Source organism: Microplitis mediator, chromosome 1, assembly GCF_029852145.1.
Source record: "Microplitis mediator isolate UGA2020A chromosome 1, iyMicMedi2.1, whole genome shotgun sequence".
In the NCBI taxonomy this organism is placed as follows: domain Eukaryota; kingdom Metazoa; phylum Arthropoda; class Insecta; order Hymenoptera; family Braconidae; genus Microplitis; species Microplitis mediator.
This window is the reverse complement of record NC_079969.1, coordinates 457,767-473,789: the sequence shown is the minus strand read 5'-3', so window position 1 is coordinate 473,789 and position 16,023 is coordinate 457,767. Positions and strand designations below refer to the sequence as shown.

The following is a 16,023-nucleotide window of genomic DNA, read 5'->3' as shown; positions in this document are numbered from 1 at the left end:
AATTAAACAAAATATTATTAAAAATCAATATAATAATAATTTAAATATTTGCTTGTGAAAAAAAAAAGTTTCAGCCATAATGTATTCATTTAAACTTTTAGCTTCGCAATATATATTTATATATTTTTTTCTTGTGGCAAATAAGCTCTAGCAATAAACCGACTGGTTATGTACAGAGTGCAGTATAAAAAAGTCAAGTAGTGTATAGAGTAAAAAATATAGCAAATAAAGAAGCTATTCCAATTTTATTTTTATTTTTTTTCTTTGGTTTTCTTTTTCATTTCACTCTTTTTCCGATTACTCTAACCCTATCTCCATTTCTTTCATCCCATTCCTCATGGGCATCCGTTTTAAACTTTTCAACATTCCAACCGCAATCACCCTTTCAATTCTCTATACAATCCATGATAAAAAAAATAATTTTGCTATACAGACTCCGTAGAAAGTGAGAGCAAACTTTTTTCGATATTTCACTTTAGTTTTGACGTTCAAATCCATAAATTATCCAACGGAATAGAATTCTGTGAGCTTTCGCATACTTCAGGTTGACTCCGGTTTGTTTTTTCAAAATTGCGCCTAAACTATCAGAAATACGGAAAAAGTCAAAGAGACCTTTTTTGTAGAGAATTAAATTTGCTACAAAAATGTATACGTTCATTTTTGCGGTATTCGCGATAGTTGAGCCATAAATGGATATTTACGTATTTTTGATTTTTTTCCAAAAAAATTTAATGCGAATATTGGATAGAAAAAAAATATTTATGATAAGCAACTGATGGTTGTCATATTGTATACTTCATGGCGAATAAATGTGTGCGTTTGTAAATGTATATGAAAGATGAATAAATAAAATATATGGAAATGACAGAGAATACGTACAAGTAAAAAATTGAAAAATTGTCTCAGGACGTTGGTTGATTTTTACTAGAACGGATGAAAACTACGTTCAATAATGTCAGTGACACTTTTCTTACCATTCAATCACTTATTTTTCGATAAAAGAACTTGCAAAAAATTTATAAGAATAAAATATTCCGTTAAAAAACTCCGTCTCAATTATTATTGTCCTGTATTTTGAAGCTTTTATTTTTTTTTTTTTTGAATAATGTCATTATTAATAAAAATCTGCAAAATTATAAATCTGAATAGACATAAAATAAAAATATATAATAAATAAACTGTCAATATTTGAATAAAAAAAAATGGTCCATAAAAAAAATGAATTTCTGTTTTGATAACAAAATTCAATTAAATTTAATGCCATTAAAAATAATAACAATAACATTCAATAAAGTAAAGCTGCATGTTGACTACAATGTAACGCAAATATATATGACTTTTTACGAATAATATTCAAAAAAGCTTTTTAATACATCCTATATTTATTAACGTATATATTTTGTTATATTGATGTCATGAACTGAACATTTTATTCATTTGAATGGTAAAATTTTAATAAATTTATCATTTATTTATAGAAAAATGAAAAATTTTTGATGCTACAGATAATAATTGGTTGGATTATTTCTATAAAAGATGTTTGTTGATGTAAATGTTAATTTTTTTTACGGTTTATTTATACTTCCGACGGTATTTCTATCAGTCTGTATGGTATCTCTAGGTCTTCCGGATGCGCACTGGCTTCCTGTCGCTGATCTTTTGATGTATTATTCAAAATTCGTGAGTTGCAAACGGCATTTTAGTATGCGATATCAAGACAACATATATATACAACCAAACGTGCTGTTTTGTGTCGCCGCATACTTAGTATTCAATATTGAAGACGTTTTTACTAATCGCCAAATTTTTTTATAACGAAATTAAAAAGTCAATATTTTATAATTAAAATTCTAAAATTTAAAAAAGGTGTCAGGAGATCTGTCAAGATTTCCAATGATCTCGAATCTTCGATGATTTTTAGATCTATGGTGATCTCAAAATATTTCTGATGATCTCAGCAAATCTTTGAAGATTTCACTATGATACCAACTCTCTAAACATGAATTAGTGGAAATTTCATTAATTACATTAGTGAAGCAGTATTCACTTCATAATCAGTGTATTTAAATAACAAATTAGTGATTTTCACTACTGAACTAGCGATATTTTCATAATTTCTACAAGTCAAACTGTTATTCACTTCTTAATTTATGAATTTCACAATTTCACTAGTAACTTTAACTAGCAAATAATTAAATATTTTACTAGATATAAATATAATTAATAATTATGGTGCTATTTTTAAAAATTTTAATAAAAAACTTTCAAAATAAAAAAAAATAGAAGTACAGAACAATAATATATTTATATGAAGAGTACGTCAATCATAACATCACGGATTTTTTATTTCTTCATCAGCTATTGTTTGGTATCATAACGAATATACTATTTACACTCACGCGATCACATGCGTACGTCAGCGCAGTGGACAGCATCAAAGACTTTGAATCGGAAGGATGCAGGTTCGAGCCCAGCAGTCGCCGGGATTTTTTCATCAATCAAAATCATGTATACTTCCTCTAAGTAATGATTCTAATACATTAATCACATTTCGGATCTAATTACAAGTGTCTTATATTTTTTTTCGCAATATAACATTTTTTTTCACCGATGAAATCAGTGGATTCCCATATTCACTTTTCAATTTAGTGGATTCTCATATTCACTTATCAAATCAGTGAATTCCAATATTCACATATTAATTTAGTGAATATTCACTAATTCTGCGTGGTACGATTGTAGCATTGACAATTAGTGAATATTCACTTGAAATTTGTGAATATTACTAATTCTGCGTGGTACGATTGTAGTATTGACAATTAGTGAATATTCACTTGAAATTAGTGAAAAATCACTAACTCAGATTTAGAAAGAATGAAGATCTATTTAGATTTATGGAGATCTACGCAGATCGACAAGTTATAGATCTCAGTTTTTCTTATTAGGGTTACAGAGGCCGTCGGCGATCTTCGACGACTTCTGTTAATTTCCACAAATTTTCGTAGATCTCTTGAAAAAAATAAAAACCCTGGCAACTATAAGATTGTGAAATAAATAAGTATATTTATACATAGAAAAATTTCGTGAAAATTAAAAATATGATATTTGGTCTGATGAAATTAATATAAAAATGTGAAGGTTATAATTGAGAGTTGGGTTTATATTATGGACGTAAATGAAGCAATTGGAAGATAGTCAGTCGATATAAATGGAATCAGAGGATTTCAAACATAACGTAGGTTAGGGTGGAGTTGAGGTAAGGGAAGGTGTGGTGGGGGTGTGCGGAAGGGGTGTATGAAGTTGTGGATATCCGAAAACCCGCTAATAAATTCCAGACGAGCGAGCGAATCGATTGCCGTAGGGGATGCGGATTAACGTACTTTGAAATCGCCGAGGGTATGAATTCCTCGTGGTTAAGTGAACCTTGTCGTCTCCATGCATCTATACATTTATACATATATATACGTAATGGGACAGACAAACCAACCTATTTTACAGCTTCATTTTAATTATACCTTTCAATTATTACTATTAATTTGATTAATTAATTTTTTAATTAAATTTCTGAACTAATTTTTTTATTAACTATTCTAATTAATTTCATTCATTCTAATCAATTCTGCGTGATAAATGTATGAAAGGGAAAAGAAATATCCAGATATTAATTTTTAATCCACGGGTTTTAATTATAACCCAATATAATTTTATGACTTAAAAAATTACTAGATATGAATAATAATTATATTCGTATTCAAAAATATATGACAACCCATGAAAAAATCACCATGCACGAAATTCGCATGATCAGACATGATGCGCAGTCATGCTTGCTCATGCAAATTCACGCCTGATAATGCAAAGTCATGCACGATAATGTATGAAGAAGAAAGAATTGTCACGCATGATTCATGCAAAGTCATATTCAATCACGTACATGAGCCTACATGACTGCGTATGACTTTGCATGACCATACATCACTATACATGTTCCATGCCTTCATTCATGAGCCATGCATGGTTTCTGTGAAGTCATGTTTGATCGTGCATGATTTATACAAAATCATGCACAACAATGTATGATGGGGAATAAAAGGTCATGCCTAATATATTTGACATTCACAATTTTATATAGTATCCATGATTTGGCTCCATTAATACATATATATGTCGGAGATGAAAGAATAAAATGGAGTTTTCCAACGGGACGGGAAATTCCTAACAGTCGAGACTCGTTTTTACAGTAACAATTAAATAAAAATTAAGCTCTAGTTGTTTACAACTTAAGTAGGTTATGTTTATTGCGGGAGGCTTAGGCTTGCTGTGACATCTGCACACAAAAAAAAAAAATTCTCGACTGAAGGTAAATATTCTTGATTCAAGAAAATTTTTTTGGAGACCTAAATTTTGTCAGATAAAGTAGAAATCTTCTCCAACCAAGACGAATTCTCTTGGCTCAAGAAAATCTTGACTTGGTTCCCAAAATCGTTTGTCTTCAAAAATATTTTCTTGACTCAAGATATCTGTTTTTTCTGTGTGTTCACCAAACGTAGCCACAGTCACAGGATAGGTATAGTAAGACACAGAGGACAAGGTAGTAAGATAATGTGATTGTTGTCCTTCTTTGAATGTTTTTGACTAAAAAGTTTTTTATGAAGAGTACAGAGTTTTTGGACTAGTTGAGTCGGTCAGTTCTGATTGAGCATTCGTTGTGCGAGTTCGTTGTCCTGTCGACCGTGGATTCGTTCTCGATCGGGTCTTATTTGAATATTATGGGACTGCCTTGTATTACAATTATTATAATTTCCTGTGTAATCAATTATTGCATTAATTAGTATTTAGTGTATTTTGATATTTGTAAGACACTATCTTCATTATATTACTTGTCTAAATATCATTATTTGTGAACAATACTTTTAATATTAAATCACTGTGTTGCATAATTATAATTCGTTTACATTTTAAATAAAATTGAGAGATATTAATATTGAGACCAATACTCGGGATAACGCCCAAGCTTGTAATGACTTTCCGACATATATATTTTTTGTAAGAATAAGAAGTTTTCTTTAGAAATTTAAGACGCAGAAGTAAATGAAGAAAAAAGTATCTCAGCGTTTTACGTTTAAGATTAGGTCAGTCTATAAATACATGGCGCCAGCAAACCTAACTATACATACAAACCCACGAATATATATGTATATATATTTTTTTCTCCTCTTTTTTGGTAAGTAACGAGTAAACTGTTGAATTTCCAGCTCACACTGATAGGTTAATAGCCTCTCGCAATACATACGTAATAACTATTAAAAAAAAACTACCTACATATTTTGAAATCTATAAATATACACATTTCATTGATCAAAATGAATCAATGAATATTAATTCAAATTTTTTTTCAATTAACTCTAAAGTAAAGTCAATACTAAATTTCACATAAATATTGATATCAATAATTACAATATTGTGATTATTATAAGAATAATAATAATTACCCTAATTAAATTAATTTACAGTGAATAATTAATTTTGTGTAAACCCACAACAATTATTAACGCATACGTGTGTAAAGCTAATGTTACCACCCAATTTATATACTATATAAATATATATGTAGAGTTTGGCGATTAAATAGAAACCCTCAGTTCCATAACATATTTACGCGAAAACATCAAGTAATTTAAACAAAATATTTATCAACTTGATTATTAAATTATCGGTTAGTTTACAATTGAGCTATGCAACGTAACACAACATAAAGTAATCCACGATAAATAATAAATAACGTGGATAATTTTTCTGTAAAAAAATTATCGACTTTATTTTATTTTTTTTTTCAGAGAAAAAAATAAAAATTATTTAGTGTGGGTTGGCAATGGGAGATAAAAGGATTTAGAGTAAAAAATACGTGGTTAGAAGAATTAGGAGCAGGGGGAGGAGGGTGGTAGGGTGAAATAGGTCGTTAGAAACAAACTATCCTCGAATGAACTACTAGCTTAATGTGCAAACACGTTATGTGTATTTATATTGTTACACACAGAGTGTCATTAGTGAAATGAACGTTAGTTTTAATGTTTAGAGAGCTCACTACCATATCAGCCACAAAGTCATTTATGGAATTTTTATTTTTAGATAGCTCACGTTTTGATAATTATTTCGAAATCATTTCATTTATTTTTACTAGACGTGGTCAGTTCGACTAGTGCGAAAATTACTCAGGTAAAAAAATTTAAGTCTACTCTCTAAATATGAATTAGTGATTTTTCACTAATTTTAAGTGAATATTCACTAATTGTCAATGCTACAATCGTACCACGCAGAATTAGTGAATATTCACTAATTTAAAGTGAATATTCACTAATTGTCAATGCTACAATCGTACCACGCAGAATTAGTAAATATTCACTAATTTAAAGTGAATATTCACTAATTGTCAATGCTACAATCGTACCACGCAGAATTAGTAAATATTCACTAATTTAAAGTGAATATTCACTAATTGTCAATGCTACAATCGTACCACGCAGAATTAGTGAATATTCACTAATTTAAAGTGAATATTCACTAATTATCAATGCTACAGTCGTACCACGCAGAATTAGTGAATATTCACTAAATTAATATGTGAATATTGGAATTTACTGATTTAATAAGTGAATATGAGAATCCACTAAATTGAAAAGTGCATATGGGAATCCACTGATTTCATCGGTGAAAAAAAATATTATATTGCGAAAAAAAATATAAGACACTTGTAATTAGATTCGAAATTCGATTAATGTATTAGAATCATTACTTAGAGGAAGTATACATGATTTTGATTGATGAAAAAATCCCGGTGACTGCTGGGCTCGAACCTGCATCCTTCCGATTCAAAGTCTTTGATGCTATCCACTGCGCTGATCTACGCATGTGATCGCGTGAGTGTAAATAATATATTCGTTATGATACCAAACAATAACTGATGAAGAAATAAAAAATCCGTGATGTTATGATTGACGTACTCTTCATATAAATATATTATTGTTCTGTACTTCTATTTTTTTTTATTTTGAAAGTTTTTTATTAAAATTTTTAAAAATAGCACCATAATTATTAATTATATTTATATCTAGTAAAATATTTAATTATTTGCTAGTTAAAGTTACTCGTGAAATTGTGAAATTCATAAATTAAGAAGTGAATAACAGTTTGACTTGTAGAAATTATGAAAATATCGGTAGTTCAGTAGTGAAAATCACTAATTTGCTTGTGAAAATTATGGTACTAAATTTATTAGTGAGAATTCACTAATTTGTTATTTAAATACACTGATTATGAAGTGAATACTGCTTCACTAACGTAATTAATTAAATTTTCACTAATTCATGTTTAGAGAGTAAAGATATTATAAAATTTTTTCGAGACCGAAAAATGGCCAAAAAAAATACTACGGTCGAAAAAAGGCCGACGCAATTGATCGCAGCCAATTTTCGGGCTGCTTATTAAGAATAACAAAATTTCGTCGTGATTTCGGTAAAATATTTTTACCTTATTATCGCTATTTATAATTCAAAATAATTCCTAGTGAAACAGAAAAAAAAAAATTTTTTTTGATAACGAGGGATTTTTTTTTATACGCAAACACATTAAATGAGATTATAGAAATAACCGTCGATAAACACACAAGATAACGCAATATATTTGCTAAAACTAGGTAATCGGCTGGCAAACGATTCAGAGGGTGAATTAAACCGCCCTCATGTACCACCGAGTACTCTGGGAGTCATACTGCTACAAGATACCGCGATAATTTACCTAACGGGGTTACTATTAAAACCCATCTCATGAGATTTTTCATATCTACAAATCTCATTTATTTTTATTATTTTATCTCCTATCATTATTGCCTCAAGCATTCAAATTACATTATTTCAGATAAAGAATAAAAAAACCTAATTTCGAATTGGAAAATTCCGAGCCCTTTTTTTCGGTAAATTAATTTTGGGTTTAGTTAGAACGAGAATTGCCAGGGCTTATGGTTAATGTTCTTAGTTTAGCAGTTCAATGAACTGTAATTATTTGTTACAACGAAAAAGTTTGAAAAAGACGATATTAAATGCCGAAAGTTGGTTTCATAAAATTTAATACTAATTTATAGTTCGAATACCGCGAAAATTTCAAAATAATGTAAAAATTAACTAACGCAAGAACTGACAAAAGTAAAAAAATTAACGAATACTACGAAAACTGGTAAATTCTATTGCTAATTTAATTTTAAGTAAAAACCAAATAAAGTAAATAAAAGTTCAGGGCAATGGGGAAATAAGGAAAGAATACATCTATTAGCAGTTTGGGTCGACAATCTAAACTATCAGACTATTAGACTATTAGACCATTAGACTGTAAAAGTTGGTGTAGTCTAGAACGTCTAAATTTTCGAGGATTTAGAGGCTTAGAGAAACCATGGCGCCCAACTATTAGCTACGATCTATGTACATGTACGCGGAATGGAAGCTATCGCGTGACCATCAACAACTTGTTTCTAACTCTAAGTCTATTTCGACACTAGACACTATTTTCAACACGAACTGACGTTTTTCCGTAGGTTTTATCCCACTGTGACCTAATTCTTGTTGGGTAACTTGATTAAATATGTTCATTAATATAGTTATTGGTTTATTATTAACTCACTCGTTAAGTTCATAAGTAGATCAGTTTTGAGCGGTACGGATCTCATGCCATAATAAATTATGTTCTTATTGTTGGAGGTTGAGATTTTCAAATTACGATATTTCCGAGGGCAATTCAACAGTTCAATCTCATATGGGCAGGGAATAATTTTCGGGTAAAAGTTAATAGTCTTCGGGTTATTAATACACGGAGAAAAAAATATAGTAAATTTTACTAAAAAATATGAGAATAATTACTAAATTTGGATAATAATCTTGAAACGCTTATGATTTATATGAAAAATTCATAAACAGATTAGCATATTTTACAAGTCGTTTAGTAAATTTTACTATCCCGTTTAGTAAATTTTACTGTATTAGAATGGAAAAAAATAAAATTAGATTTTTAATAGTTTTTCAACTTTTTATTATTATTGATTATTATTATTATTATTATTTCTGTCATCTGTATTGGTGTTGGTGTGGATTTTTGTTTTTTAAAAAATCACTTGATTCAACCGAGATTCGAACCCTGATCTCCCGCGTGCGAGTCCTTTCCAATGTCTGACAGCCCGATGTGTCCTTTGAACAAAAGTTTCAGAACTTGTAATACATCTTTGTATATACTATCCCCACCAACTTTTAATTTTATCTATACATAGTAGAATTTACTATACAGATAGTAAAAAAATATAATCGTGTTAGCAAAAAATACATTGCGTATAGTAATTTTTAATATTTTGTATAGTAACAAATCCTATATTGTATTAGAAAATTTACTTTCTTAAATTTGTATTTATTAATAGTACTTGATAGTAAAATTTACTATACAAATAGTAAAAAATATAATCGTCTTAGCAAAAAATACATTACGTACAGTAATTTTTAATATCTTATTATGTAATTATTACTAACTAGTAAATTTTACTAAACGTTTAGTAATATTTACAATACAGAATGTATTTTTTCATATCTGTTAGTAAATTTTACTATAGGATTGTAATTTTTACTATACTTTTTTCTCCCTGTAAATTTTCATATTTTTTATGAGTTTCCATATGAAAACTCATGGATTCTATAAATTCTTATGGATTTATATATATTTCCATCAGTCATTATGGATGTCTGTGGATTTTTGTATAAAAAAACATCATTTTTAATTACAATTATTAATAGATATTTATTTATACCCATAAATTGCTGATTCACTAGCAAATTGGTACTACAGCCTTTGAGAAAGTATTATTTGTTTTTACAGTTTAATTGAATAACATAACAATATAAATAAATTTTATTATATCAGAGTAGCCAGTGGGTGTACAAATTAAATGAAAATAAATGTTATGTGTGTTCCGAGCAATTGACGAAAATACAAATAATGGTAGACCACAAAATTCACAAGGGACACAAAGGACATATAGACGTATGTTCGTGTTCAATGGCCCATGATGACGTTCACTATTATTTATGTTACACAATGACGTCACTTAACTAATTTTATATCCATTAAAAATTTATTTATTTATTATTTTTTTTTTAAACAGAGTAATAAATTTGAATTTCAAACCGACGTATGAAAGAACCAATTTTCTGCGGTCATTTGTTTCTCCATTTTTTTATTGTCACAAAAAAAAATGTAGACTCTTAAAAATGAAATTATTATCGTGGATAACGTCTACTTGTGTCCTGAAGCAATGAGGACATGGATAAAACAGAGCGCTAAGAGAAAGAGTAACAAAGAGTGGGTGGAAAAAAACGAAGAGGGAGAAAAATTGTTGAATACAGATGAAGAGAAAAATTATTATGTAAAATAAAATAAAAAAAAGTTTTAAATTCATAAAGAATGAAAGGAGTGAGGGGTAGTGGTTACGAAGCTTTGAGGATGAGGCTGAAGATACGAGGATGAGGATGAGGATGAGTAGTAGAGAGTTGAGAGGTGCATTAATTGGCCATAAATTCAAGGTGCCGCATTAATTTGACTATCTCATAGAGCTTCCGGTCTCTTGTAGGATATGAGTTAGTATATACACGTCATCCTGTAGTACATTTGTATATGTTGTGTATAATAATAACTAAATCACTAACGACCCCTTTAGATCTACTCTTTATTTTATATTTATATTTATAATATTAATATTCTTATTTATTATATAAATTACTCGGGTTAGAAATAAATTAAATGAAGAAATTTTCGATCAAAATATTTACGCGATTCAAAGTCTCAGAGAAACCAGAATTTTCTAAAAAAAGAGTCAGTGAAAATTTCACTGATCGGTGAAATTTTCACTGACTCAGTTAGTGGCTCAAGTTGTTACTGTTAAATTATTCTTGAACAATCAACCAGTAAAAATTTCACTGATTTATTCAGTGATTTAATTTTTCACTGATCGCCTTAAAATTAATCAGTGAAAAATACTCCAGTCAGTGAATTTTCACTGCACAAATAGTCCAAGGATATCACTGATACGACTGTTGAATATTCACTGACACGATCAGTAAATATTCACTGATTCATTTATAGAGATTTTTTACTCTAAACTGTTGGGTTTAAATGTAAATTCTGTCTAAACTATCAAAGATACGATAAAAATGTACATAAACAATTTTGTCCAGAATAAAATTTCCTTCAAAAAAGGTCTCAACACTTTTTTCTCTAAACCCATAACTTTCGACAGAATTCGCCATCAAATGACACGGAATTGATTACCATCGATTTCTCAACAAAAATTCTAGTCTTCGGTTATGATAATTAAAAAAAATATTTTTAATATTTTTTCAGGCCGAACGCACGATTCAACGTATACGCTATATCGTCTAGGAGAGCGATTATCATCCGGAGCAATGCAATACGTTGAAACAGGCCGTACAGATAGTCTAGACACTGGGGGTGACAGTACTAATATCCTTGATGTCTTTGGATCTCCTGGGATACCCCAAGGTGAGGGTACTACCGTATCACGTGCATTTCTCGATGGTAATCACACTCTGGTCAGTATTATGGCGAGAATAAATCCAAGTCCCGATTGGTTCGTCGGGGTCGATTCGTTTCAACTTTGCGTCGAGGGTAATTGGGTTGATACCGTAACTGTTGAGGTAAAGTTAACTTTTATTTTTTTTTTTTTTTTTATTTTTTTATTCTATTGCACTAGTGTACAGTAAGATAAAAGTTGAATGTTTTATTTTATACAGCTAGACCCATTGGACGGTGGGACAGACAACGGTTTTACCTTTACGGCAGCAAATTGGCCGACGAACCCTCAGGGGATTGCTTACAGAATAACATCACGATATCCTGCACATCCAGCTGGAAGTTTCTATTACCCAAACCTACCACGACTGCCGCCAATTGCCACCCTGACCTTTACCAAGGTGAGTTATCTAAATCTAAAAAAAAAAATTACTAAATTTAATTCAATAAAATTAAAAGAAAAAAGAATCAAATATAAGCCAATTCTGAAGGACTCGTTGAGTTAACTGTTGGTGAGTGCTGTTGGTTAACATGTTCAATAGTTAGACGAGCATAACGAATCAAAGTACAGCAGAGGACTCAGAGCCCTCTGAGTATTGCTAATGGTAACCGGGTTAGCACTCGAGTTTCATGGAGATCTTGAGATTAGAGGTGAGGATCCTCGAGCACGATCCTCAAAACTCGACGTGGACACGTGCCAGTTTGACGCCATTGACTTTACAGCCCTAACGGAAATTCAACTAGATATATATAATATTCTCTAGTAGTCATACATTTTACGTCATCTGAGCAGCAAGTAATTACACTGACTTGGCATCACGTCCCAACTGAATTGTCAAATAGAAATAGACTATTTTAAAGTCGATTAAATTACCAAAAATATTCATGCGACCCTTATATATATTTATATATATGAGTGCATGGAAAGGTAGAGAATTCTATGCCCTTTAAAATGAATACCCACAAGACATATTTATTTTCAAAATTTTAAATGATTTATATATATTTTGCTAAATACATATCTTCATATATTTAGATTCATAGGAATATAAAAAATTCAATGCTCTTCAAAATGAGCACCCACACGATGGATTTATTTTCAAATTTTCAAATGATTTATATATATTTTACTAAACACATATATATAGATGTTGTAAAATATTTAAAATAAATATGTCTTGTGGGTACTCATTTTAAAGGGCATGGGATTCTCTATCTTTCTATACTTTCTTTTTATTTTTTATTTGAATTTTGAAAAAAAATATAAGTTAAAAGGTTTTTAATCGTAATTTATAAGGGAGGCGATATATCGTCACCATAATTTTATAGTGTATGTTATTATAATAAAAGTATTAAATAGATTAATTAATATAAAATAAATTAAGGTAATAGGATGAGTTAGTGAGTTAGTGAGGGTGATAATAGTGTTGGTAGTGGTAGTTGACTGTTAACGTTAAATTACCGTCGGCGGAACAGATAAACGCAGTCTGACGCGCTGAACGACCGTAGGGCAGAGGATTTGCAAGATTAGGCTAGTGAGCAATAACGTTTTAGCCACATGTTATTATTCCTACTATATACTCACTTATATATATATATATATATGAGTTTAGGAACCCCATGACCGGAGGCGTGCGATCGCAGGAGCCATGAGAGCCATGAAACTAGTAGTGTAAGCTTCGAACCATCACTGCCGTGCCAATAAACGGATTTAACGTAAATTCGTTTGCTCGGCTGTTCGTTTAAGCCCCTGCTTCGTATCGTACGTCTATTACGTCTATTTAATACTATTAGATAAGTTTCTAATATTTATTTTGAAATAATTAATTCTTTTTTTTTTTCCGAAATTAGACCTTGTGTTAATTTTAGACCATTTAGTCAAAATTAGGCCCTTTGGTAATTTTGAACCATTTAACCGAAATTAGCCCACTTTTTAAAAATAATTTTAACTTCTTTACCATTAAAATAAATTTATTTTGCGCCATGGCGTAATTTCGCTTCATTTTCACAAAACTCACTCTCTAAACATGAATTAGTGGAAATTTAATTAATTACGTTAGTGAAGCAGTATTCACTTTAGAATCAGTGTATTTAAATAACAAATTAGTGAATTCTTACTAATAAATTTAGTACTATAATTTCCATTAGCAAATTAGTGATTTTCACTACTGAACTACCGATATTTTTATAATTTCTACAAGTCAAACTGTTATTCACTTTTTAATTTATGAATTTCACAATTTCACTAGTAACTTTAACTAGCAAATAAATAAATATTTTACTAGATATAAATATAATTAATAATTATGGTGCTATTTTTAAAAATTTTAATAAAAAACTTTCAAAATAAAAAAAAATAGAAGTACAGAACAATAATATATTTATATGAAGAGTACGTCAATCATAACATCACGGATTTTTTATTTCTTCATCAGTTATTGTTTGGTATCATAACGAATATACTATTCACACTCACGCGATCACATGCGTAGGTCAGCGCAGTGGATAGCATCAAAGACTTTGAATCGGAAGGATGCAGGTTCGAGCCCAGCAGTCACCGGGATTTTTTCATCAATCAAAATCATGTATATTTCCTCTAAGTAATGATTCTAATACACTAATCACATTTCGGATCTAATCACAAGTGTCTTATATTTTTTTTCGCAATATAATATTTTTTTTCACCGATGAAAAATCAGCGGATTCCCATATTCACTTTTCAAATCAGTGAATTCCAATATTCACATATTAATTTAGTGAATATTCACTAATTCTGCGTGGTACGATTGTAGCATTGACAATTAGTGAATATTCACTAATTCTGCGTGGTACGATTGTAGCATTGACAATTAGTGAATATTCACTTGAAATTAGTGAATATTCACTAATTCTGCCTGGTACGATTGTAGCATTGACAATTAGTGAATATTCACTAATTCTGCGTGGTACGATTGTAGCATTGACAATTAGTGAATATTCACTTGAAATTAGTGAATTTTCACTAATTCTGCCTGGTACGATTGTAGCATTGACAATTAGTGAATATTCACTAATTCTGCGTGGTACGATTGTAGCATTGACAATTAGTGAATATTCACTTGAAATTAGTGAATATTCACTAATTCTGCGTGGTACGATTGTAGCATTGACAATTAGTGAATATTCACTAATTCTGTGTGGTACGATTGTAACATTGACGATTTGTGAATATTCACTTGAAATTAGTGAAAAATCACTAATTTTGCGTGGTACGATTGTAGCATTGACAATTAGTGAATATTCACTTGAAATTAGTGAAAAATCACTAATTCATATTTAGAGAGCAGCCCATTTGTCAAAAATAAAAAATTATCAATTTTTTTTCTTCGCATGGTACGTCAGTTAAACTATAAAAAAAATTTCGTACTCAAAAAATGTAAAAATAATGAAATAACAATTTCCCCTTCCCAATCTCGAGCAATTTCATATTTCTAATACGATTGGCAATCTACTCTCTTAAAATGAACCGGCGAAATTTCACTGATTCATTTTAAGAGAGTATATATATCGTATATCTTGATTTATCTGAGAATGAAAATTAATAAATTGAAGAGCTCAATAATCTCTAAGTAAAGAGGATTGGATCGCAGTTTAGTACTCGAGATAGCATAGCTTCAAAGTGGTCAAAAGCTTCTTCCCCATTTATAAAGGGGCGATATGATCGATAACGCGACTCACGACACTGATAAGAAAAAGAAAAAAAAATAAAACTTGTTCACAGAAAGACAAAGACTAAGAGAATGATCAATGATAAGCTTTATACATTTACATTTAATATACTTAAATAATTGAATCAGTAATCGATAATCGAACCCCATCATCTTGCAGTTAATATCCTTGAACATCGAGATCCTGATCATTTACCCGCGATCGTCGTGTTAACTGTTACTGGTTCAATGCTCCACACCCTATATTACTAGTTTGATTGTCAATCACAAGGTTATTTAACCATACATATTTATATTGCACACCTCAAGCGCAATCGAAATTAGGCTGCTCTATATTCGCCCCATTTTTTATCATTTCGCGGACTTAAATCTCGATTCTAAGGGTTCATTTGCTTGCGGTAATTTTTTTCTGATCTAAAAGACAATTTTCTAGGAGCCTGCAAGCCGACTTGTAAAAATATTAAAAAAAAAAAAATTGGGCGCCATTTCATAGTCCAGGTGACTATTTTTGATCATTTCGCGGACTTAAATCTCGATTCGAGGGTTCATTTGCTTGCGGCAATTTTTTTCTGGTCTAAAAATCCATTTCCTAGGAGCCTGCAAGCCGACTTCTAAAAATATTAAAAAAAAAAAAATTGGGCGCCATTTCATAGTCCGGGTGACTATTTTTGATCATTTCGCGGACTTAAATCTCGATTCG

At 30.2% G+C, this 16,023-nt stretch overlaps 1 protein-coding gene across 2 annotated transcripts in view; it reads left to right on the top strand.

The window, feature by feature from the left end:
• Positions 1-16,023, top strand: part of LOC130671198 (uncharacterized) — a 75,268-nt gene that overhangs the window by 49,823 nt on the left and 9,422 nt on the right. For both annotated transcript variants that reach the window (XM_057474933.1, XM_057474938.1), the window contains exons 3-4: positions 11,428-11,741; positions 11,838-12,017. In XM_057474933.1, the coding sequence (XP_057330916.1) occupies positions 11,428-11,741; positions 11,838-12,017 (494 nt within the window). The remainder of the gene's footprint in view (positions 1-11,427; positions 11,742-11,837; positions 12,018-16,023) is intronic.